The sequence below is a fragment of the Thalassophryne amazonica genome, chromosome 18 (assembly GCF_902500255.1).
Source record: "Thalassophryne amazonica chromosome 18, fThaAma1.1, whole genome shotgun sequence".
Classification (NCBI taxonomy): domain Eukaryota; kingdom Metazoa; phylum Chordata; class Actinopteri; order Batrachoidiformes; family Batrachoididae; genus Thalassophryne; species Thalassophryne amazonica.
In genome coordinates, this window is record NC_047120.1 from 44,341,687 (window position 1) to 44,369,022 (window position 27,336).

General features: G+C 39.5%; 1 protein-coding gene across 1 annotated transcript in view; it reads right to left on the reverse strand.

Annotated features, from left to right (window-relative positions):
• LOC117531395 (corticotropin-releasing factor receptor 1-like) overlaps positions 1-26,386 on the reverse strand; it is an 87,218-nt gene extending 60,832 nt beyond the window's left edge. Inside the window, exons 1-4 of the mRNA XM_034194489.1 lie at positions 26,288-26,386; positions 11,949-12,036; positions 8,180-8,239; positions 4,863-4,988 (exon numbers count right to left, since the gene is read on the reverse strand). Coding sequence (XP_034050380.1) covers positions 4,863-4,988; positions 8,180-8,239; positions 11,949-12,036; positions 26,288-26,317 — 304 coding nt within the window. The 5' untranslated portion in view covers positions 26,318-26,386. The remainder of the gene's footprint in view (positions 1-4,862; positions 4,989-8,179; positions 8,240-11,948; positions 12,037-26,287) is intronic.
• Positions 26,387-27,336: the final 950 nt, after the last annotated feature.

Genomic DNA, 27,336 nt, shown 5'->3' on the forward strand with positions numbered 1-27,336 from the left:
ACTAATACACATCACAGAATCCACAGGCTCCAAGTGTAATAAGAATTGCTGCCAGCAAGATTTTGGGTATGATTTTGCCCGGTAAGGAGGTTATATTTTTCTGGGAGGATCAGGAAAAAGTAATCAAACATTTTTCACAAAACTACAAGGAAGTCAAGTCTAATCTGGAACAGACTTCATCAAACTGATCATATTATACACAATTTCAACAAGTTAATATGTACAGGTCTCACAGAGGGAGTACCATTTCCATCATTTCCATTCCTGCCTCTCAGTCTTTTGAACACGTTACAATAAAACTGTCTGGACACCCCCCCCCCCCCCCCCGCTCCTTTTGGTCATTGCCTTAATCTATTGTCCCCCCCAAACCAAATCTGTCTTTTCTCTCTGATTTTTCTGACTTCCGGACTCAGCTCTGTGCCACCTCTCCACTCCCTCTGATGATATTGAGGAAGAAACCTCAAGCAGACCAGACTCAAAGAGGTGACCCTCTGCTTGGACCATGCTACTCTGAATGCAAAATTGCTCTTGAATTTCTGGAACTGCTACATTGCCTCACAGCCGTGGTCACATCCTTGATTTGGTCTGCGCCAAGAGGGCAGTGCAGTCTCATCTGAACCCTCCGTGATATCACGGGATTTGACCACTTATGGGGACAGCTGCTCCCATTGCACAATATATACACAACACTTCACACGGGAAAATGGTGTACTGTTTTGTTTTTGGCTGCAGTCGCGAAAAGTGCAGGTTTTTTCGGTTCCCAGTGGAGAAGGGAAGACGAGGCAAATGTGAGACGTTGTGATGATAAGTGTTAGCCTACACAGCTTCATTTATATAGCGCAAAATCACAACAAAGTTGCCTCAAGGCTACGGTTGGGTATCAAGAACCACTTCTTTTCAGGTATTGTTAAGAAATGATTCGATCCACTGTTGTTTTTGAGGGTGTTTGTCAGGAAAATTATCATTTCTCTACATTGATTACAGAGCCTGTAGCGGGTCTGTAATCAACCATTTCTGCAGCACGGCTCTGCTTTGAAACTTGAACCAATGAAGCAGTGCTTCGATCCACTGTTTCTTTGGTTCTTTGCTTCATTCCTCTTCAGAAGCAGCAACTCTGCTTCTTAACCCCTCTCAAAGTCATTAGAATATGTCAATCGTGAGTCACGTTTGTGCAGATTAAAGTGACTAACTGGGACTCCTGTCTTGTTGCGAGAAAGAAACAAGAATCGTCCTCTGTTCTGTTGCTCCAAACGCTGCGCCACTCTCTACTGAGTCAAGTTAGAAAGACAGAGTCCACTCGGAATTAATAACTTCAAAGTGAATTGCCGTTTAAATCAAATGACACCTCTTTCCAAATGTTGTAATACAAACAATAAGCTGCAATCGATCAAAATGCTTTTTTTACCTCCCAAAATGAGATGTCGTGATGTGCAGCAGCCGGCTAAGTTCAGCTCAGAGATATGGAGTGACATTCATGCCAAAATGTCTGAAAGGAAATGCTTTGGACAAAACTACAGCTTTTGTTTATTTCTATTTATGTTCAGAGATCAAGGATCCAGTAACCAATTTCATATTTATTTACATTAAGACTCAATAAAATGTTGTTAACATAGAAAACCTGTAAAGCCTATTTGTAGTACACAGAAAATTCACAGGAAGTATCGATAAGGGAATCAATAAGGAATCGGATTGATAAGCGGAATCGATAAGGGTATCGATATCGATAAAATCTTATCAATACCCAGCCCTACTCAAGGCGCTTCACACAAGTAAGGTCTAACCTTACCAACTCCTACAGCAAGCACACAGGCAAAAGTAATAAGGAAAAACTCCCTCTGATGATTTGAGGAAGAAACCTCAAGCAGACCAGCCTCAAAGGGGCGACTCTAAGCCTAACCAGTGTAGCTACATTCTCTCCCCTGCACAACCACCTCGACACATTTGAGCTCCGGGTCATAAACAAACTGCAACACATGTCCACTTTCCCACCGCATTGTCACTTTTTCTTTGCATTTTCACTTTGTTTTGTGTAATTTGGTCAAAAACTCATGTTTCTGTCCCCGGAAGTAGAGAAATTACATCACATGCGTCATATTTTACCCCTTTAGCGCCCGCCCTCAAACGAGACTGCGCTGCCCAATTACTCTCTGCCAAATCTCCAGCCTCAATCTAAAGATCTCAGATCTCCTGGCAGTCGTAATGGATATTGACACCCTTGTTCCCATTTCAAAGGACAAACGCAAAATGTCCTTCAGGAACATAAAGTCTGTCTCCCCTTCTGCTCTTTCAGCCTCTCTTTCCAGTCCAATGTCCACATTCCCTCCTCCTTTATCTGACAATCCCTCTGACCTTATTGACACATTGTCCTCCTGTCTTGATCTGCTGGCTCCCATTAAAATCAAAACCGTCTCATTCACTTACTCTGCCCCCTGGTGTACTCCTCAGCTCCATCAAATGAAATCCAGTAAACGCCAACCTGAAAGACTTCACAAGAAAACTGCTCTCACAGTACATCTTTAAGCCTATACTGATTACCTTCAACAGTACAAAGACACTCTTTCCGCTGCCTGTTCCACCTACTACTCACACATCATACGCTATGTTTCTAACAACCCCAAGGCTCTTTTCTCCAGCATTAACAAACGTCTCAAATCCAGTGACAACACCTCTGCTTCCTTCACAGTTGACAAATGTAACGCTTTCCTTTCCTTTTTCCAAACAAAAATTGACACCACCTACAGTAATCTCAGCGCCCCCCGCCCTCTTCATCCCCTCTCACCTCTCTCTGCCCCCTTTACCACTCAGCTCCTGTCTCAGTGCTCCCGTGTGTCTCCCACTGAGCTCCACAACCTCATGGCAGGCCTGAGAAGCTCCACCTGTGTTCTGGATCCCATCCCGTCCACTCTTGTTAAGGACTGTTTTCCAGTCATTTCCACACTCATCACAGATATCAACTCTTCCCTCAGCTCTGCTCTAGTCCCTCAAACACTCAAACTGTCTGCTGTCACCCCATCCTCAAAAAACCTGGACTCAACCTGTGAAGTAGTTTGGAATAAATCCTTCAAAGCCTATATAATGGGAAATCTTGATCCAGAATCTGGATCTGGATGACCTCCACAATTCAGTGGAGTCTTCCATGCCCTAATATCTATCTGTGGTGAAACTTTGGTGAGAATCCGTGAAGTAGTTTTGACGTAATCACTCAAAGCCTATATAAAGGAATATCTTGATCCAGAATCTGGATCCAGATCCGACTCTTCTCCAAAATTCAGTGGAGTCTTCCACGCTCTAATATCTATGTGTGGTGCAAATTTGGTGAGAATCCATTAAGTAGTTTTGACGTAATCCTACAAATCGTATATAAAGTGGAATCTTGATCCAGAATCCGGATCCAGATCACCTCCAAAAGTGAATGGAGTCTTCCATGGCCTAATATGTATCGTGGTGAAAATTTGGTGAGAATCCGTAAAGTAGCTTTGACATAATCCTTCAGAGCTTATATAAAGGAATATCTTGATCCAGAATCTGGATCCAGATCCGACTCTTCTCCAAAATTCAGTGGAGTCTTCTACGCTCTAATATCTATGTGTGGTGCAAATTTGGTGAGAATCCATTAAGTAGCTTTGACATAATCCTACAAATCGTATATAAAGTGGAATCTTGATCCAGAATCCGGATCCAGATCACCTCCAAAAGTGAATGGAGTCTTCCATGGCCTAATATGTATCCGTGGTGAAAATTTGGTGAGAATCCGTAAAGTAGCTTTGACATAATCCTTCAGAGCCTATATAAAGGAATATCTTGATCCAGAATCTGGATCCAGAGCCGACTCTTCTCCAAAATTCAGTGGAGTCTTCCACGCTCTAATATCTATGTGTGGTGAAAATTTGGTGAGAATCCATTAAGTAGCTTTGACATAATCCTTCAAAGCCTATATAAAGGGGTATCTTAATCCAGAATCCGGATCCAGATCCAGATCTCCTCCAAAATTGAATGGAGTCTTCCATGGCCTAATATGTATCTGTGGTGAAAATTTGGTGAGAATCCGTAAAGTAACTTTGACATAATCCTTCAAAGCCTATACAAAGGGAAATCTTGATCCAGAATCCAGATCCAGATCTCCAAAATTCAGTGGAGTCTTCCACAGTGCAAATTTGGTGCGAATCCATTAAGTAGTTTTGATATAATCCTTCAAAGCGTAAATAAAGTGAAATCTTGATCCAGAATCTGGATCCGGATCCAGATCACCTCCAAAATTTAATGGAGTCTTCTATGCTTTAATATCTGCTTGTGGTAAAAATTTCATCAAAATCCATGCAGTAGTTTTGATGTAATCTTGCTAAAAGACAGATAGACAGACAAATAAATAAATGGCGATGATTTTATTATGTCGTTGGGTGGATGTAAAAATATTTGGCTTTAAATTTTGACTTTTATTCAAAAGACAAGAAATTTCTTATTTCTTGCCAAAATGCCATCAGACGGAGATCAAGATTAACAAACTAATTGTTAGTATCTTTTCTTTTTAAGGAAAAATAATTAGTCATAGCATTATGGGACACCTCCCATAAACTCACCACATCCTGGCTGCTGGAGCAAAGTTTGACTACATATAGGGGAGGTGATGGTCTAGTTGAGGAGGGTTAAGGCGCTGGGATTGAGACCGGTGTATTATCCACATCCATCCTTCGTCTACACGCTTTCAAGTACGATTCTTTATCTCATTCATTTATATCCCATCGCTAATTTCTCTATCCACAATTACACAAACTGGGTTGGCCCATGGGGAAGAATAAGAGTGAGGAAAAACATTTTTAATCCGCAGCCAATCTAAAAATCGCTGGATGACTGCGGGGACTTACTAGTGGTGTTGTATCTGACGCCGTAGAACATCTCCGGGCAGGGCCGTGATGCCACCTGCCCGGCACTGGTCTTGGGCCAGCAGGTACCGATGCCATCGATGGAGGTGTCACAGTAGAGACCAGAGCCTGGAGTGTGGGAACACAAATGTTAGACATACATACTTGGCATGGCTCACGGCCACTTGGAGCCTTGGAGAAAATCTCAATAGGCTTCAGTGAACTTGGCAGGAAGTTGTATGTATACACAGTCTTTAATGAGTATTTTGCAGTCATCGCTGCCTCCTGTGATGCCACGCTCTTCTATTTCAGCATTGTTCTTATCTTTGATGTGAGTCCGTTAATCTGTGTTCACATGAAACTTATGCCTCGCAAGAGGAATTCCATAGTTTTAGCCACTGCGGAGGAATCAGTAACCAGGGGTGGATCCAGGAATTCATGGAGTGGGGGTGGGGGAACCACTCTCCACTAAATATCATCATTACCCAAGGCCGTCAAATATGGCCTTTGGGTATTGCGAAGACTTTGCATCCGTCCGTCTGTCTTGTCTGTGCTCAGACCAGTTCTATTACTCCCAGAGTCTTCAAATTCACAGGGAACATTGTTGGAACACAGATCTTGGACTAATTCAAAGATAGTTAACCTTGACTGGAAATTTCACTTTTTATTTGTGAGATACTGACAAGCCAAGATGAGGCAGGTGGTAGGGGGTTAAGTGGTATTTTTAAGAGATTAAAATTTCACATTGTTTCATTCTGTTCCATTTTCTTTGTTTTTATTTTTTTTATTTTTTGAAGGGTGGGTGTGACAGCCAATCACAGTGGAATGGCAACTTAACGTCAGTGGCTGGCATCTCTCTAGCTATACAAAACCACTTAATTTATGTGTTTATGCAACATGTTTCTGATAATTATATAAAAGCTAGTGAAATATAAACACTTCTAAAACTGAAAATGATGTTTTTGGAACCTGAAAACACCTCTGAAGTGATTTATAAGATATTTCTCGGATGTTAGCATGTGACATCACAGGCTGGTAGCTAGCTGCAAACTCTGTTTTGTTTGTGTGTAAATGTAACGTCTTTGTCATATATTATGTAAAAGCTAGTGAGAAATAAACACTTCTAAAACTGAAAACGCCATTTTTGGAACCCGATAACACCTCTGAAGTGACTTATAAGACATTTCTCGGATGTTAGCATGGTGACATCACAGGCTGGTAGCTAGCGGCAAACTGTTTCATTTGTGTGTAAATATAACCATTTTGTCATATATTATGTAAAAGCTAGTGAGAAATAAAAACTTCTATAACTGAAAATGCTGTTTTTGGAACCCGGTAACACCTCTGAAATGACTTATAAGACATTTCTTGGATGTTAGCGTGGTCACATCACAGGCTGGTAGCTAGCTGCAAACTCTTTCGTTTGTGTGTAAATATAACCTCTGTCACATATTATGTAAAAGCTAGTGAGAAATAAACACTTCTAAAACTGAAAATGTCATTTTTCGAACTTGATAACCCCTTTGAAGTGATTTATAAGATATTTCTCGGATGTTAGCGTGGTGACATCACAGGCTGGTAGCTAGCTGCAAACTCTTTCGTTTGTGTGTAAATATAACCTCTGTCATATATTATGTAAAAGCTAGTGAGAAATAAACACTTCTAAAACTGAAAATGAAACAGGAAGGAACGGCGCTCGCCTCATAAGGTGCTTTACTAGCATGTTGCCCGTGTGGATCCACGGGCTCTAGATTGGGTAGTTTTATATAAAATAGGTAGCTGACATTTTTCAAGGGTAGTAATAAATTATGCAAGGTTTCTATAATGATTTGGAAAGGCGTGTGAGTCCAGAACGTGATTATCAAGGCTCATTGTTCAGTGTTATGTAGTATCCGTAATTTCTCCAAAAATATTAGTGCTATCGACGTTCCGCTTTGGCGGTATTCATACTTGACCTAAAATACATAAGTATACCAAACAGCACATGTAAGCTCTTCCAAGTTTCTCCACACATACAGACACACACACTGTGGTAAACACCCCTGCCACCATACAGTGTTAGTCTTTTTTTTTTTATTAATTTCATTATTACTATATATATATATATTTTGGACACATATTTTCTATTGGGTGCACACTTTAGTTAATATTTGTCTGAATCTTACCCTTGTTTTCTCTGTTTGAGGAGTTGCTTGGGAACAAAAGATGGCTGAAGGGGCTGGCAGCCATTTTATAACTTTGGAGGCCTACCAAGTCAAAATGGACTGAGGGGGGAAGCTTCAGTTTAATTTTGGTTAATTTAGATTTTTTAATTTCTTTATCTCACTTTTGTAATCACTTGAGTTTGTGTTATGTTAAAGTTGTTTTGTGTTACTTTTGGTTTTTACCTTTGTTGCTAAATTAGTTTTGTTTCTTTTTGTTTGATGTCTCCCCTCTTGAGTTAAGGGTTGGTTACTCCAAGCCTTTTTAAGCAACCTCTGTTAATAATCATTAGGTCAGTTTTCTTGAATTTCTGTACTATTCAGTTGCTTTGATTTTTACAATGATTTGTTCATTTTTGTTGGCCTCATTAAATTGGGAAAATTTTCTTTTACCCCTTTGTTGTCCGTGCCTATGTTTGGTCCACGACACACACAAACACAGGCAAACACATACACAGAGGTCACTTTGCTTTCAATATATAGATAATTTACTTCCCCCATGTCGGAATGGCATGTGATTCCAGAATTTAATTATCAACATCCATTGTTCATCATTGGTAGCTAATATTTGTAGTTTCTCCACAAATATTAGTCCTACCAACGTTCTGTTTTGCCAGCGTTCATCCTTTACCCAAAGTATATAAAGATACCAAAAAGCAAATCCCCAATTTGTCCGTGATCGAAGCCTCACACACGCACGTATGCACGCATACACACATACACGTACACAGAGGCCGCTTGGCTTTTAATATATGGATGATTTACACACCATTCCCTGCTGGAATGGTGTGTGAGTCCAGAATTTAATTCTAAACATCCATTGTTCACTGTTGTTAGATAATATCCCTAATTCCTCCAAAAATATTAGCCATATCAAGTTTCTGTTTTTGCAGCAATCATCTCTGATCCAAAATGCATAAACATACCAAACGGCAAATGTCAGCTCTCCCCAGTTTGTCCATGATTGAAGCCGCACACACACATGTATGCATGCATACACAGAGGCCAATTGGCTTTTAATAGATACTATCGAACGGTATAGATGCACCAATCCTTGCTCCCCCACTCCCCACCCAAGCTTTGCCTGTCTGTTATTACACTTATTTGCGTCCAACTCACCGCTCCACTGACCTGTGGTGTTGCTGACAGTTTGGTTCCAGGAGGAGGCCAGGAACTGCACTGCAATCCAGAGGGAGAAATTTCATCAATACCAATTTTTTTTTGTCCATTGTAGTTTGCAGAGTGCAGCAGAGGATATAAAAATCTCATTACATTCATCTTAACAGCTACAAAGGGTGAGAATTAAAGGGCAACATTAACCACTAGTGACAAAGCTTTTTCCAAGCAATCACGGTGCCGCAGTGGCAAATATGAATCTACACTTACCTCGAGGGCTGCACTATCAGTGCTGGCATAACTCAAGATGATCTAAACAAAAAGAGGAAGGGTGTTCTGGAAGGCTAACTCCATGTTAAATACTTGTGCTTTGGGATGTTTTCTTTTTTACCTCCGCCAAGGAGGTTACGTTTTCGGTCGTGTTTGTTTGTTTGTTTGTTTGTCTGTCTGTCAGCAGGATAACTCAAAACGTTTTGAACGAATTTTGATGAAATTTTGTGGAGTGGTTGGAAATGACAAGAGGAACAAGTGATTAAATTTTAGTGGTGATCCGGATCACGATCCGGATCCCGATGCTAACGCGTTATCATGTCTGTGGCATTTTCAATGTTAAAAGTTAGCATTAAGCAGTTGCAGCTGTCATCACGTTCGGGTGCATTTGTTTTCAAATTGTAATATTTCTTAAATTTATTTTTACCTCTGCCAAGGAGGTTGGAAATGACAAGAGGAACAAGTGATTACATTTTAGTGGTGATCCGGATCATGATCCGGATCCCGATGCTAACGCATTAGCATGTCTATGGCATTTTCAGTGTTAAAAGTTAGCATTAAGCAGCTGCAGCTGTCATCACATTCGGGTGCATTTGTTTTCAAATTGTAATATTTCTTACATTTATTTTTGTTTATATATTAATAATCTAATGATTATTATATACAATTTTAGAGAAAGAGACAAAAAGAAATAGATCACTGTGCCAAGGAGGGAATCTCTTTAGGGTCAGTGACCCTATGGCCTTGTTTAGAGAAGTGTTTCATAAATGTTAAAAAAAAAAAATCATATATTTGCAGTTTAGCTGAATAATAAATTGAATTTTGTCTCTAATTTGTTTTGTCTATAAGCACATGCAATATCAATATCAGTGCTCAGATGACAGTAGCTTCTGGGAAAGGTGCAAGTTGCAATAAATTGTGATCCAGTCACAGTGGATGAAACTTTTTTACTACTGAGCAAACATCATTGTTAGACTTTTTTAGGTTCAATGATTCCACGGCGTGTAGATGTTATGGCGTCAGTGACCCCATGGCCTTGGCGGAGGTTTGCACTCTCTGAGTGCTTCTAGTTTTAACTGTAAAATGAAATAATGATGTAAAATATGAAATAGTCAAAATGTTTTACTTTGATTATAGCTAAGGGCCCCTTCACACATCACACGATTGAAACTGACTAGCGCATGAAGGACGAATTGCATGCCAGTCGTAAAAAATCGGAGCTGCTTCCAACACCTCGTACACCTGTTGCTACAAATATTCGCGCACACCAGCGGCTGAAAGACAGAGAGTGCCCTGTGAGAGCCCATTCAATCCCTGTCGCGGCAGGTGTCGGCCAAATTCCAGGTGTCACACACAAATATCCAACACCGCTCACTGGACAATGAAGAAATGTGGTGCCGTCTGCACTGTCAGCACGACATTAGACAATCATTTTCGAGCTGGCAATGAAATTTGTCTAGGTTCCCCCATGAGTGTGGCGTTGCAAAGTAACACGCATGTGGTGTGCACGTGTGCTCCCCACCCCCCCCACCCCACCCCTCCACACACACACATGTGGCGTGTGGGGGGAGAGCACAATTGCATGACATGCTGATATGTATTTCCAGACATGATCACCGGAACAAACTGTCAGATCATGCAGCAGGTGATCTGAATGTTACGCATGTCCGGCCCAACACGCGTGTCCAGAAGAACATGCGCGCCGCAGGACTATGACAATATGACAAGCTTATGGCAAGCCAGTGCCACAAATACACCACTTTAAGTCATGTACCACCAAAAATACTCTGTAAAAAATGCTGTTTTGTCAGTTATTACGGCACCTTTTCTTTCTTTTTTAAAAATATGTTTATCTCCTTGTTGATTTTAGCCATTTTATGCTCCTGTTATAAGACAGTGATTGTAGCACAGTGGTAAAGTTTCCGGCTGTTAATCAGAGCTTTTGTAAATTGCAGGTTTGAATCCTGTGAGTGGCATTAATTTTTTATTTAACCAGGGTTATTTAACCGCAGGGTTCTGTATTGCGTCCCCTTTTATTTATCATTCATATCATCCCAGTGATATTCACTAATTATACAGCTGGTTTTTATTTAATTTTTCTCCACATCAGTGCCGCGATATGGTGCAACATGTTCCAGCTATTTGCACTGTGTGCGTGCACGAGCACGATAGTTGTAGTTCCCCATTTCATGCAGATTTTCTTCCAGTTTCTACGTCTTTCGTGTTATGTGTGAAGGGGCCCTAAGATTTAATGTGTGTGTGTGGGGGGGGGGGGGGGGGGGGGGATCCTCTTGCAAATGCTTCATTCTCTTACATTAATAGCTTATATACATGAAAATAAATATTTTGAAATATAGTGAGGGGGGTCACTTCATTGGAGTCAAAGGTCAACAGGAATTTCTGATTATTTTCAGGAAAAATGTTCAATTGGATTAAACAGAAAATTTGTGTTTCTGATTTATTTCAGCCAAAAATGTGCTTTGTAATCTCAGTAATTAGTGATATCTAAATGGGGCATTTTTTTTCTATATTTGATTATTTATTTATTGTTATTGTGGGGTGTGCAGCACGGTGGCTTAGTGGTTAGCACTGTTGCCTCACAGCGAGAAGGTCGTGGGTTCAATTCCCATGGTCTTTCTGTGTGGAGTTTGCATGTTCTCCCCATGTGTGCGTGGGTTTCCTCCGGGTGCTCTGGTTTCCACCCACATCCAGAGACATGCAGGTTAGGTGGATTGGAGTCTTTGAATTGTCCATAGGTGTGTGTGTGGGTGTGTCTGTGCTTGTTTGTCTGTTTGTGGCCCTGCGACAGACTAGCATCCTGTCCTGGGTGTACCCCGCCCTGCGCTCTATGACTGCTGGGATAGGCTCCAGCCCCCCGCGACCCTTAATTGGACTAAGCGGTAGAGGATGAATGAATGAATGAATGAATGTTATTGTGGGAACACATCTTTCAACAAATCTTCAATTTGATCTTATTGAAACTTGTACAAAATAAAAAATAATTTGTCAATAATTTGTTTATGCAATTTTAAGACCCTGTTTGTGGTGTGTGTGTGTGTGTGTGTGTGTGTGTGTGTGTGTGTGTGTGTGTGTGTGTGTGTGTGTGTGTGTGTATGCACATGCGTGTGCATGCATGCCTACATGTGTATGTGTCTTAATGCCTGGCACGATGAGGTGCATGTGCAAATAGAACAATTACAAAATAAATTTTGTAGATATACACAAGATATACACAAGGGATTACTTGTGAAGTGGATTTAGTAATGACTTCTTTCGACTTTGGGACTAGAAAAATAAAAATCATTATAGCGTTTCAGTGTGTGTGTTTGAGTGTGCATGCATCCGTGTGTGTTTGTGTGCATAAGTATATGCGTGTGTGCATTGCCAGCAAAAACAATTTAACTTTCAACTTCCATTGCACAGGGAAGTCGAGCGTGTTAACAACTTGAAATTGTTTTTACAGTTGTCAGACAAATGTGCATGTCGTTGACACTAAACGTACATGAGACGTTCCCGGCCAGCATGAGCAGAGCCTCACATGTCAGATCTGCTAAAGAGCCCGAAGGAAGGAGGTTTACAATGGTAGAAACCTGCAATGAAAGACAGAGAGGGAGAGAGAGAAAGTAACATGTAGAGGCTTTAGAGACTAATGAAAAATATAATTTTTCTCCATAGCTTTTCATGTCTTTTTTTTTTTGCTGCCTATTCAAGTTTGACTGTCAGTTTGCTGATTAAGTGCTTCTATTTTAAAGCATTTCTTAGTGTGTGTCTGTATGTTTTAGTCTGAACTGGCATTCCTCAGGGATGTGTTCTGGGTCCTACTCTGTTCAATGCTTATACGCACTGGGTGCTGGGTAGGTTTTGGAAAATAGTGGTTTAGGTACCTTTGTTGGCGAGGAAAGATTTACTGATGTTGACCTTTCGGCTGATCATCGTGGATCCATGGATGTGTATGTGTGTGTGTGTGTGTGTGTGTGTGTGTGTGTGTGTGTGTGTGTGTGTGTGTGTGTGTGTGTGTGTGTGTGTACACACACACACAGTAAAGCCTTAGGGGTGCACTTTGGGAACCACTGGACTAAACCATTAACTCTAAAACTGTAACTGACAAGCAACAGTGGCCTTAGTGGCCACAGGATCCGGGTAGGTTGGTGTGTCTTTATTTTATCTTATGGTGGTTATGCATGTTAAAAGATAACAACATGGCCCAAAATAGGAGGTTCACTGGTCCTCATCTGTATCTATTGGAATCCAGAATTTCAGTGCTAAATATGCAGTAGCTTTTACAGAGGTACTAACAAAAATCTGGCAGCTCTACTGGCTGATTCCATTAATCTTATGGGTGCACTGCTGACTGGGGAACTGACTAATTCATGATAAAAAAAAATGTAATCAGCGTGCAGCAAATCACATTAACTGACTGAATCTGCATTTACATGTTTGTTTGTGTCACACAGGTTGTTGTTATGATGCCGCCAACTGCGTCCGAGCTTTGCAGAGAATCAAACAGCGGAACTGTGTACAGTGTCTGGATTAATATTTAATCCACAAACTGTCAACCCAGATGGTTTTCTTACAGCCTGGTGAGTCCGTGTCCAAACTAAGAAAGTTGCCGACAGTCTTTAATTGATAATATATTCAGCAATGATATTGAGAATAACACTGTGAGTGGAGTAGTAATCAATGACATTAGTGATCATCTACCAGTTTTCATCGTTTATAATAGAAACCATTGGCGGAATCAGCCAGAAGAGAAAATAAAATACAGGCGAGTGCGGACAGAGGAAAACATGAACACACTAAAGAAGGATTTACAGGAGCAAAACTGGGAAAAGGTATACAGTGAAAGTGATGTTGATAGTGCATATGAAACTTTTTTACAAATATTTACATCATTATTGTTGGGAAGGTGTCGTAGCACGGACCCACAACAGGGGGCGCAAATGAACGGACAATGAGTAAGCCAAAAGGTAACAATTTAATGTTGTGATATTACACAACGAAACGTGTCTTAATATTCACAGTCAATAAACACCAGGTGACGTGTGGGCAGGCTCGAAGATAGAAGACGCCCGACGAGAGAGAAGCCGCGTCCCACACGGCCTCCACCACCAACGGCCTGAAGAACACCGGAGCCGCCAAGTCCCGAGTCCCCAGGTGGCCTCTGTCTCGGCTGTCGACCCTGGTACTGCTGGCAGAAAACAGAAAGATGATGTGTGAGTGTGAGTCCGCACACTCAGTAATTAACAGTCCAAACACAGTTGGGAGGAAGCACCTCCACCTCCAACCTAGGAACACACTAGCAGCTCCTGGAACCACTTATCTGGATGGAGTGAGAGGCGAAGACGTCGCTTCTCTCACTGACCGCCAACCCAGTTGAAAGGGCACCACAGGACAACGGCTGCAAACAGATCAGACGTAAGTCACAGTTTAAATTCAGCAGAGAAATTACCTTAGTACTGGTAGTCGATTTCTCGGCGGGGAGGTGGAGTTGCAGTCCGGCTTATATGGTGGTGTAGATGAGTGACAGCTGGAGTAATGAGTGACAGCTGTCACTTCCTCTGGGTCTGGCGCCCTCTCGTGCTTGGAGCCCGCACTCCAAGCAGGGCGCCCTCTGGTGGTAGTGGGCCAGCAGTACCTCCTCTTCAGCGGCCCACACAACAATTATATGATAAAAATTGTCCAATTAAACAAGACTACAGAAAACAAAAAAATCCAAGATTGACCATGGATGACGAAAGGGTTACGAAATGCATGTAATAAGAAAAATACACTGTATAGAGAATTCATAAAACTAAAGACTAAAGAGGCAGAAAATAGATATAAGAAATACAAAAATAGATTAACTAATATTATACGGGTATGTAGGAAGGAATATTATAGTAACATATTATATAATAACAAAAACAATATTAAAGGAATATGGGATATATTAAATAGCATTATCAAAAATGGTAATAAAAAAAAGTTATCCTCAGTATTTCATTGATAATAATGTCAAGAAGGAAAATAAGGATGAGGTAATCAATGGTTTTAATAATTTTTTTGTAAATATTGGACCAAGTTTGGCAGAAAAAATTCCCGATTCCCAACCTGAGGATTGGGATAATAATCTCATAGAAAGAAATCCCTGTTCAATGTTCCTCACAGCAGTGGATGGAAAAGAAATTATAGACATTGTGAATAATTGTAAATATAAAACATCTACCGATTTAAATGAAATTGATATGGTGGTGGTAAAACAGGTCATTGAATGGATTGCAGAACCATTAACATACATCTGTAACTTATCATTTCAAACCGGTAAATTTCCCAATCAAATGAAAATAGCTAAGGTTGCGCCGCTATAAAAGACTGGGGATAGACAGCACTTCACAAATTATAGACCTGTTTCTTTGCTTCCACAATTTTCCAAATTATTAGAAAAGTTATTCAATAATAGATTAGACAAATTCATAAATAAATATAAATTACTTACTGATAGTCAATATGGATTCAGAGCACATAGTTCAACATCACTTGCATTAATAGAATCAGTTGAGGAGATTACAAATGCCATAGACCACAAATTACATTCAGTTGGAATATTTATAGACCTTAAAAAGGCTTTTGATACAATCAATCATGACATATTAATCAATAAACTTGAACAGTATGGGATTAGGGGGTTGGTGTTGCACTGGGTGAGAAGCTACTTAAGTAACAGAAAACAGTTTGTGAAGTTGGGGGAATATACATCATCATGCTTGGACAGTGCTTGTGGCGTCCCACAGGGGTCAGTATTGGGTCCAAAACTGTTTCTAATTTATATAAATGATATTGTCAATGTTTCCAAAATATTAAAATTAGTATTATTTGCAGATGACACAAGCATTTTTGTTCAGGGGGGGATTTGCAGGAGTTACTGAGGAGGATCAGTATAGAAATGGGAAAATTGAAAATATGGTTTGACAGAAACAAATTATCATTAAACTTAAGTAAAACAAAATACATGTTATTTGGCTATTGTAATACAGACATACAGGTTCAGTTACACGCCGAGGGGGTAGATTTTGAAAGGATACATGAAATAAGTTTCTGGGGGTGATAATAGATGATAAGATAAACTGGAAGACTCATATAAAACATATACAAAGTAAACTGTCAAGAAGCATTTCAGTTCTAAACAAAGCGAAACATATTCTGGACCACAACTCACTCCGCATTCTTTACTGCTCACTGGTTTTACCATATTTACAGTACTGTGCAGAGGTATGGGGTAATACTTATAAAGGTACAACACAATCACTATCAGTAATGCAGAAAAGAGCTATAAGAATCATTCATAATACTGGCTATAGAGAGCATACAAATCCACTATTTTTACAATCCAAATTCTTAAAATTCACAGACTTGGTTAATTTTCAAACAGTACAAATTGTGTATAAAGCAATAATAACAATTTACTTCCAGCAAATATTAAAAATATCTTTTTTAACAGATCAGGGGATTGCAGTCTGAGGGGAAATTTAATTTAAAGCATCAGTGGGCACGAACAACATTAAAAGGTTTCTGTATTTCTGTCTGTGGGGTGAGGATGTGGAACAGATTGGGAGTGGGGTTTAAGCAATGTCCAAGCATGAATCAGTTCAAACAGCGGTACAAAAATATGTTTTTTTCTAGGTATAGGGAGGAGGAAGGGTAATGAGGGTTAGGGTGCTTTTTGTTTATATTATATATATATATATATATATATATATATATATATATATATATATATATATATTGATATCGGTTTAGGTGTGTAGGAATCTATGTGTATATGTGGCAAAGGGTATTACTGGTTGTGGGGAAGAAGGGGTAGGGATAAATAAGCTGATGCTTCACCCTACCCCTTTTCGGACATGTTGGGTACACAGTAGGAACTTTTTGTTGTTGTTTTCACTGATCTATCTTGTATTTGTTGTTGTATCAAATGTTCGAAATAAACAGTTTTCATAAATCTAAGGATGCAAGACGTGTGTGCCAAACTGCACAGCATCACTGCTGATGACATTTGGCCACTATTGATCCTTTGGCAGACAGGCGGCATGTGTCACAGTGTCATTTTCTGAGATGCAAGAAAGATCAGAAGCCATTTAAAGGAGCGTGCCATTAGTTCGAGCCAAGCATTGGTTACTGGATATCAAATGTGTGAGCGATGGTTGGTGGAACAGCATAAATAACCATGAAAAGGATATAGCTGATCCAAGAATGAGCAGGCAGTCTCGGCAGGTAAGCCTAGACGCCTGACAGCAAGAGATCCTGCTCCTGAACTTCAGCTAGATTTATCTCCATTAAAGGCTGTCTGATTTGGCAGAAGTGTCTATTCTGACTGAGTCCAAACTGGGTTACTCCTTTTCTTAGCACACGCTGCCCTACACAGGGGGTGGCTACTATTCCTCGAAAGGCAAAATGCTCATTCCTCCTTAAATAAAACATAACGATCAATAATGCAACATTTTAAAACAGGAAACATTTTTGCCGACGTAAAACACAGCTGCTCAAAATGACCAGAATGCAGGCAGGAGAAAAAAAAACAGCTTTTAAAAAAGTCATTCAGTCATAGCTGATGATCACGGGGTTGTGGTGGCATCACATCATATAAAAAAAAAAAAATCTATATTGGCCCAGATTCTGTGCCTTGAAGCAGCAAGAAGAATCTGGGTGAAGATGCTTGATGTCTTTGCAAGTAATTAAAGCTGACAGCAACCACCGTGTGCAAATCAATAACACAAAACTGCAGTTTGGTTAATGTCAGTGGATCAGATTTTATCTTTCATACCATCAAGCCTCATTCTTGACCTCATCTGACACGTGATACATGAAATGTTACTCACGACAAATGGATTGTGCCTTAAATAGAAGGCAGGGGGATTTGAGAAAAGGTTCTTCAGGATTCTTACTGAAGTAGCTCACCTCAGGCATCAGCATGTCTGTTCTGAGTGAAACAAGCCACATGTCAATGTATACAGTGTTAGCTGCATGTTTGCTCCAGAAATAAACAAATAAAATAATAATAATAGTTATTATTATTATTATTATTATTATTATTATTATCATAGACCGCCCGATATATGGGTTAACTGATACCATCTGCTGATATGAGCCTTTCACATATATATCAGTATCAGCATTATTTGAGCTGATATGAAAACTTTTATTTTACAGAATAAACATTGTAGAAAACACTGGCTATTGGTGCCATAGCAGAGTTGCAGTCTGATGGCATTTCATGCAGTGTTGTCAAGCATGGCTAATACCCCACCACCCTTTGGTCATGTTAGCTACAAGAGACAAAGGCAAAGCGACCAGCTGCCATTCATTTTCAGTCAGAGGGGGGATTTTACAGCGAGAAGTGACAAGTGGTCACTACGTTGTCAGACAGGTGGGGCCAAAATAGATGCAAATTCTTTTTTATGCAAATGATGAACAATGTGACACGGCGCTTGCCAATCCAAGTGAAGGCAATGTGATGGCAGTGTGGCACATGTTGGTTGGTGGCTCAGACAATATCATCCAAGTTGGGTGAATACACTCCCAAACAACTGCATTTCTGTATAAATCTAATATATCTGGCATTTTTTAAATCTTATATTTGGTAAATGTTCGAGAAATAAGCACTTTCATATATCGGTGGATATATCAGTATCATAAAGTTTTTTCTCACAAATATTAGTACTGGCCCCGCAAAATCCATATCTGTTGAGATTTTATTATTGCTATTTTTATTGTTTTTTTTTTTGTTGTTGTTGTTGATGAAAGTGGTAATAATAATTCTGATAATAAATATGTATTGTTGTCTCATATTAATCATATATTTATATATTCAATGGATATATATGTATTTAAATATATAACACATTTCATAAAACTCATTCTGGGTGTTTTGCAAATTAGGAAACACAGAGAATTAAAAAATGTAAGTGTAAAAAGACAATGGAAAATAGGAACATGATTAAAAGATTAAATACAAACAGGATTTAAGCAGAAGATAAAAAGAAGAAATGTAACATTAAAATTTAATATCAAATTGAAATTAAATTAGCATAACAAAATGCCATTAAAGGATAGAAGTGCAGTGAAGTGAACAGTGTTTTAACGTGAGCTGAAAGACCGCTCAAGTAGGAATGCTTTTAACATTGATTTAAAATAATCTACTGTTGGGATTCATCCACTGCTCTCTGTCAGCTTGTTCCATTTAATATCAACTTAATATCACCTAAACGCTGCTTCTCCATGTCTTTTCACTTGGCAAAACTAAGCAACTAGTTCCTAATAATCTGAGAGTTCAGCTTGTCTCATATCGTTGCATCATATCAGATAAAAAATGCTGAACCAAGACCATTATTACAGACCAGTAATAGTACCGTAAAGTCGGCTCTGGAACATACTGATAACCAGGGTAAAGGATTTAGGAATGGGGCTCATGTGTTTCCTTCTTTTATTCCTTGTGAGAACTCCGACAGCTGCAGCTGTCTGATTCACTTTACTGACAGCCCAGTCAGGATGCCATTACAATAATCAGTCCTGTTACAAATAAAGGTGTAGATGAACTTCTCCAAAAAGTCCAAACAATTTAACAGTACAGTCATTCAAACATCATTGTGAGAACAAAATTTTAAATTTTATAACACACAATACAGGATTTCTCTCCAATTATATGCAAACTAATTGAAATTCAAATAAAAAGACAGTGGAGAAGACAGACAACTATTCAATACCACAAGTACATAAAAAACCCTAAATTCAGATTAGTTCATAGAGACATCCAATACTTATAACTGGCAAGAAAGAAGTATGTTTGAGTGTAGACTTGAATGTTTCAACAAAATTTGACTGTCCAGTGCGGCACTGAAGGCTCGCGTGTACGCGTGTATTCTGTATTTTGTATATGTTGCAGCAAAACCTTGAAATTTGACCTCACATGAGCAAATAGCCATTGAAGATGCCTCATATTCACCGATTCCAATGTCAGGGTGCAGCTATGCATGGTGCTCACTACACACTGGGAGCAACTTGAGGGTTAAGGAACTCAACCAAGTAGCCTTTTTGAATTTCTTGCGAGATGTGGATTTGGGATCCTCTGGTCTCAAGCCCAGAGCTTAACCACAACACCATCACCTCCCCCACTTGAATAAGAAGATCAAATTTCCTTAATCTAGCCAATGTCTTCTGAACCACTTGCACTACACTGGATTTTAATATGCTAAAATGCAGATTTAGTAACTGCTTTGATATGACTGCTAAACCTGAGATCATAGACTGTTAGTACACCAAGGCTATGTACTAGTTCATACAATTTTTTGGGCCCTCAAACCCAGATAGGTGACTTGTATCTGCTTCTCATGGCTATTTGCGGATAAAATAATCTCTGTTTTATCTTTACTCAAGTGTAGAGAGTTATCTCATATCAAGTTAGTGATGCCTTCAATGTATTTACAAAGTGAGTCAGAGGCACCATAGTTGCTTGGAGAAAATGCAAACTAAAGCTGAGTATCATATCTGCAGCTGTGGCATGTTTACATATAGACTTATATGATTTGGTCAAGAGGAAGCATGCATACAACCCCTGGCAAAAATTATGGAATCACCGGCCTCTGAGGATGTTCATTCAGTTGTTTAATTTTGTAGAAAAAAAGCAGATCACAGACATGACACAAAACTAAAGTCATTTCAAATGGCAACTTTCTGGCTTTAAGAAACACTATAAGAAATCAGGAAAAAAAAATTGTGGCAGTCAGTAACGGTTACTTTTTTAGACCAAGCAGAGGAAAAAATTATGGAATCATGAAAAACAAAAGAACGCTCCAACACATCACTAGTATTTTGTTGCACCACCTCTGGCTTTTATAACAGCTTGCAGTCTCTGAGGCATGGACTTAATGAGTGACAAACAGTACTCTTCATCAGTCTGGCTCCAACTTTCTCTGATTGCTGTTGCCAGATCAGCTTTGCAGGTTGGAGCCTTGTCATGGACCATTTTCTTCAACTTCCACCAAAGATTTTCAATTGGATTAAGATCCGGACTATTTGCAGGCCATGACATTGACCCTATGTGTCTTTTTGCAAGGAATGTTTTCACAGTTTTTACTCTATGGCAAGATGCATTATCATCTTGAAAAATGATATCATCCCCAAACATCCTTTCAATTGATGGGATAAGAAAAGTGTCCAAAATATCAACGTAAACTTGTGCATTTATTGATGATGTAATGACAGCCATCTCCCCAGTGCCTTTACTTGACATGCAGCCCCATATCATCAATGACTGTGGAAATTTACATGTTCTCTTCAGGCAGTCATCTTTATAAATCTCATTGGAACGGCACCAAACAAAAGTTCCAGCATCATCACTTTGCCCAATGCAGATTCGAGATTCATCACTGAATATGACTTTCATCCAGTCATCCACAGTCCACGATTGCTTTTCCTTAGCCCATTGTAACCTTGTTTTTTTCTGTTTAGGTGTTAATGATGGCTTTTGTTTAGCTTTTCTGTATGTAAATCCCATTTCCTTTAGGCAGTTTCTTACAGTTCGGTCACAGACGTTGACTCCAGTTTCCTCCCATTCGTTCCTCATTTGTTTTGTTGTGCATTTTCGATTTTTGAGACATATTGCTTTAACTTTTCTGTCTTGACGCTTTGATGTCTTCCTTGGTCTACCAGTATGTTTGCCTTTAACAACCTTCCCATGTTGTTTGTATTTGGTCCAGAGTTTAGACACAGCTGACTGTGAACAACCAACATCTTTTGATTCATGTCAGTCCACTTGGTGCAACAGCTCTCCAAGGTGTGATCACTCCTTTTTAGATGCAGACTAACGAGCAGATCTGATTTGATGCAGGTGTTAGTTTTGGGGATGAAAATTTACAGGGTGATTCCATAATTTATTCCTCAGAATTGAATGAGTCCTTATTTTTTCCCTCTGCTTGGTCTAAAAAAGTAACCGTTACTGACTGCCACAATTATTTTTCTTGATTTCTTATAGTGTTTCTTAAAGCCAGAAAGTTGCCATTTGAAATGACTTTAGTTTTGTCATGTCTGTGATCTGCTTTTTTCTACAAAATTAAACAACTGAATGAACATCCTCCGAGGCCGGTGATTCCATAATTATTGCCAGGGGTTGTAGCAGCAAAAACAGTAGTGGCCCAAGAATCAAACCCTTGGGGACACCACAGGTCACTTACATTCAGTGTTGCCACAGTTACTTTGAAAAAGTAATCCAATTACTGATTACTGATTACTCCTTGAAAAAGTAACTTAGTTACTTACTGATTACTCAGTTGTAAAGTAACTAAGTTAGATTACTAGTTACTTTTTTAGTTACTTTCCCCAGCTGTCGACAACAACCCTCTGCCACCTCAACATGACAATGATACTTGTTTAGCCAAAACTCGCTTTATAGTCACCCTTTCTTGACTTCAATGAAAATAAATACTTGTTTTATAAAAAGTAAAATAAAGACCTCTTTCTTGATCTCATATTTCACTGTTGACAGCACTGTAACAGTAAAACTTGCAATTTCTAGCCTACATTGTTTATAAATGTAACTATTAAATTCTTTCTAACATTATTCTAACATTTAAATTCTCTCTAAACATTTTACTTGTCGAAATTATTATTATTATAAGTAGTATTAGTAGTTGTAGCAAAAAAAGGCTTGAAAACTGGACCTTTAATCTAGGGGTGTTGGGGGGGGCACATCCCTCCCCCACGCCCCCATCCCATCTGGATTCGCCCCTGCTTTGGCGTTTGAGCACAAAGAATGGATAACATTTATTTATGCAGAAAACATGACCAGATTTACAGGTAAGAAAGTTTTATTGCGTTTTCACATCATGTGGTCCTCAGAAAGAGAGTTTAGGTGCATTTGAGTGGAAAATAGTGTTAATTGTTGACACGTCGCGGAGGATCAGCTGTTTTTAACGAGACGATACGGAGCGGCTCAGATCAGAATTGTAAATAAAGGAGAAAAATAAAGCATAAAAATGTCTTGGTAAAGTTCAGTGCAGGTGTGCTGTTGTCACCGTGCTTTAAGAGGTGAGGACGAGTCGTAGCTGCTGCAGAAAACCGCGGATGAAAAGCTCACAGCTCGCTTAAAGTGTGTAGTTCAGTCAAACCCCAGCCCCCTGCCCACGGACCAAGTTTAATGCTGCTGTCGACCCACAATGCAAAAATAATAGTAACGCACAGTGACTTGGAGAAGTAACTTTAATCTGATTACTGATTTGGAAAGATTAACGCGTTAGATTACTCGTTACTAAAAAAAGTGGTCAGATTAGAGTAACGCGTTACTAAGTAATGCGTTACCGGCATCACTGCTTACATTCGTAAAGAAACATGATTTTCTCTTTTACTAAAGTAGGCTATTCTTTCAGCAAAGTAGGGCCTTCCTTGCAGGTATGGACTGAACCATTTCCCAAGAGACCAACAGAGTTTTCATTTCTCTCTGTCAGAATTTAACTGTGTCAGAGGCAGCACTTAGACTGGTCAGTTGTAGAAATGATATTTTTCCAGAATCTATATTTACATGAATGTCAATCATAACCTTTATTCCCAGTAGACCACTCAGATCACTCAAATCATTAATATTGTTATAATAACAACACATTTTGTGCAATAATACTTGTATACTCGTGTGCAATATTACAAAAATTATTTTGCTTGTATATAGTGTAGTCTATTCTACTGTATATATTATTATTCCGCACAGAACTTGACTTCTATAGTTTGGTAATTATATTAATAATAATATATTATATTATAATATAATAATAATATATTAACAATATTAATATTACAATATTGATCTAATCTATGATGGAAATTAGATTATTCAAACACCATATAAAATTTATAAACAGCAACTTTTAAATTAATAGATACTATGATTCCTGGAACTTTAAACATCATCAATTTGACACTCGTAATTTGTCAAGTTAATGTTTTCTGCTGTGATGTAACAATAGATAGAATGTAAAAGTTTGTTAAGTGCAAAACAAAACTCAAGTCGTTTTACTATTTTACCTAAAAATACTAAAGTTCTGTGAAAATACAATCCAGATGACAGTTTGTTTCATTATTTTAACTGAATTCCTGGGCTCCCATTTGTAACAGGGAATGATGTTGCATTTCAGTAACACTCTTTATAGTAGATCGTTAGAATAGAATAGATCAGGGTATTCTTAATTACATGTATGAATATAGTAGGTGGGTTTTTAAGTTGAAAAGGTTGAGAACATCATCAAAGTTAAAAAGCATCAACATTTAGCATTAGTGAAAAAGAACAGAAATAATATGACAACACTTACAAATTTCTACATAATAATTTAATAAAGGCTGTGTGTGGGCGCACCCCTGGTTCGTGTCTGATTCTGGTGTGTGTGTGTGTGTGTGTGTGTGTGTGTGTGTGTGTGTGTGTGTGTGTGTGTGTGTGTGTGTGTGTGTGTGTGTGTGTGTGTGTGTGTGTGTGTGTGTGTGTGTGTGTGTGTGTGTGTGTGTGTGTGTGTTTTTGTGTGGTTGTTGTGTGCCCCACTTTCATGTCTTGTGTATGTGAGTTGTCTGATTTGGTAGATCATTTTTGTGTAAAAGTAATTTTCAATCCCAAAGTCTGTCATGAATAAAATTATTAATTATTATTATTGTTTTATTATTATTATTACACAAAATATGAGCATGATAATCAAAAATCCTGCAGTCCACTGACTTATTTTCCACCTTTAATTCAATTTAATTCGAGTTTGTTTATTTATACAGCGCCAAATCATAACATTAGTTTCATCAAACCATCATGTATGGATAAGGCCGAGACCTTACTCAGCCCGTGACCAATCATATTGATGACACTAGGAAAGGAAAAGTCCCTCAGCCTCATTTAATTACAGGAAGAAATGTTAAGCAGACCAGACTCAGTGGGGTTGGCTCTGGCCATTCTATTAAGACTAAAACAAAAGACTCAACGTTTATTTGCAGCCCAGTCTCACGTTTTTTTTTTTTTTTTCCGTGCCCCCGTCACATTTAGCGCTGCGTTTCGTGGCCCTTTTTTTGTTGTTGTTGCTATTTATAATCTTCCCCTTCTAACTCTAACCATAACCATAGCGTAAGTGTGTACCCTCCCCCAAAGTTAACCATGACTCCCCCAGAGCCCCCCCTTTCACCCCACATTTTGTTGTGACCCCCGTCAAGAAACGAATTTGTGCCCCCAATACGCAAAGTGCCCCATTATCGTAATCCCGTCACGAACCCATACTTTTCGTTCCCCAGTACCATGACTTGCTGTGAGACTGGGTTGTGTATTTGACAGAACATGTAATGGGAAAAAAACAAAACAAAAGTTGCAGTTCCCTATTTAAAACTGCACTGGTTCCTTTTCCGTTGCCAGACGATTCTTTGTCACCTCCCATTTGTAGCTGTTTGTATAGTCGTGAGTACTAATTATCGTCGACACCGCCGGCGAGTTTGCTACATGTAAGATCTCTGTAGTCATTGCCCCTTTGTTTAACCTGTTTGTTTGCCTGTGTTTTGGTTTGGTTTTACATTTACTCATAATGCTCCATTGGGACTCCATTTGTTGGACTGTTTCCACCTATTTTAGTAATTAGATCACCTTTGTTTTCCATCAACATCCTGTGAGGTTACTGCCTGCATGTTTGGGTACATCCTGTAACTGAGCATACAACATGTTGACATGTTACATGTGGGAGGCTATCCATACCCCGCCCCCCCCCCCCAAACACACACGCATCACCCCAAATTTCGAGATGGCATCACAAAATAATTTTGTATCGTCACGAAACTGCAACACATTTTCTGATGTATCACTAACTAATCGATTTTTTAGATACTAATAGATTTTGTGATGCCATCACAAATTTGGCATGAGATCGGGTTGCCCATGTCCTTGTCAAATAACTCTGTCCAGGAACCACAACTTAGTGAAACTGAAAAATGGGAGGAAAGCAGCCTAACATTTAGAAAGAGTAGAAGAGAATTGTGCCATCAAAAGGAGAACAACTTCTTTCCTGACTGCATTATTTGTTTTTCATGGTGTAGTTGTCCTTTTTTAAGATTGCTATTGTGAGTTCTGCTGTAAACTGTATATGTCATAACCTCAATTATGTCATACTCACATGAAATTTCTATGAATTGCACATTTGTGCACTTAAATCAGTAAATAATTGTGGCCACTTAGCCCCAGTACGGAATGAATGAATGAATGAATAAATAAATAAATAAATAAATAAAACACTGAAGCTGCCACTGGAAAACTAGTAGTGGGCCCACAACAGAACCCTGAAGTACCCCATGCCCTGTTGTTACAAAAGACACACTTTTAACTAAAAATAAATGCGATTAAGTATTTTCTTATGTGATTTAAAATGTTAACACTTTGTGCCTAAGTGCAGGTAATGAATATATTCACTTCAGTTTTGTAACGGGGCATACTGGGTTTAACATCTGCTGCACTAAGACTGGCTCTTTCTAATCCTCAGTGTCCCGAACCATTTTTTTTCTCTTCCAACATCAAATCCCAAAAGAGAGCATATCATGATAAACTGAATATCATTCTCATGCCATCTAACCAAAATGATTTTTCAGCCTTTGTAAGTAAATATCTGCATCTTCAGTGTGTGTGCGTGCAGCCCAGTCAGGTTGGTGTGTGTGTGGGGGGGGGGAATCTTAAATTACTGCTTTTGCCTTTAATTGATTTGTAACAATAGAGAGTGTAATCTGCATGTCATTATGATTTAATTTAGTTGCGTTAATTACATTTAAATACCGGCTCATTGATTTTAATCCGTGCGTAAAAGGCGCAGAACTCACCTGCAGCAGATAAAAGCACGCGCGGCGCATTTCCAGTTCTTTTATGTTTCACATCATTCTCACGTGCGCCATCAAAATATCTTCTTAACCGAAGTCCACTGCTGCGATTATGACTTGATTGTATCTTTTCCTCCTCCCTTTGAGTTTTATCGCAGTGCACAAAGTCGCAAAAGCAAAATTGCGAAGAGGCGTCAAAGGATGAAGTAACCTCGCGTCCAATAAAATTCTCTGATTTCTGGCGACGGCGATCGGTCCACTCCGGTCCGTTTCCTGTGGATAGTCCAGTGGGAAGTCACTTTGTGTTACAGGACCGACAGTCGTGTCCAATCCACCACCTCAACTGTTTTCACACGCATGATTTGCTCGATAGGTATCCCAGAGATGAACCGTCACATCCTCCCGAAGCTGCCCACTGACGCGCTCTGCTGCGCCGCCCACACCGCGTGCCACGGGACGATCTGACGTGCCAGAGGGTTTATTTCGCGTGGATTTAAATTGCGCAGCCGCCACGTCGGTGTTTCAGATCTTTAATCCTTTGCGAGGCGGAGGAACCAGTTTGGATGAGACGATGCGTGCGCGTTACGCAGGAAAGGGAAGCGTTTTCAGCCGCTGCCAAAAAGCGGGCGTTAACAGATCTGCCTGTCACCTACGGACAGATGGTCCACTGTGTCATTAAAGTGAAGTATCCCCCTGAATGCGTGCTCCCCCTCCCCCCACAAAGCGCATTCAAAATCTAAACTTTGTGAAATTAAGTGACCGTTTTTAGCATCTTTCGCGGTCACAGGCTGCAGGGCTTGGAGGACTGGAGACGCAGGGGTGCGTCAGGGGCTTCCACCTCCCTGAGATTTGTCTCTGCTGGTTTGGATCCAAGTGGGGTCCCGCAGTCTGGAAACACAGTCAGTATTTTAACAGATGTGACGTTCTGCCCGCATGTGGAGCAAAGTTGCTGCGAACATCCACACAGCTGAGACGCTGAGTGCGCGCCGAGTTAAAGCCTTCCTCAGACCCCGACGTGCACATAGACATTATTCAAAAGATGCATTAATCAC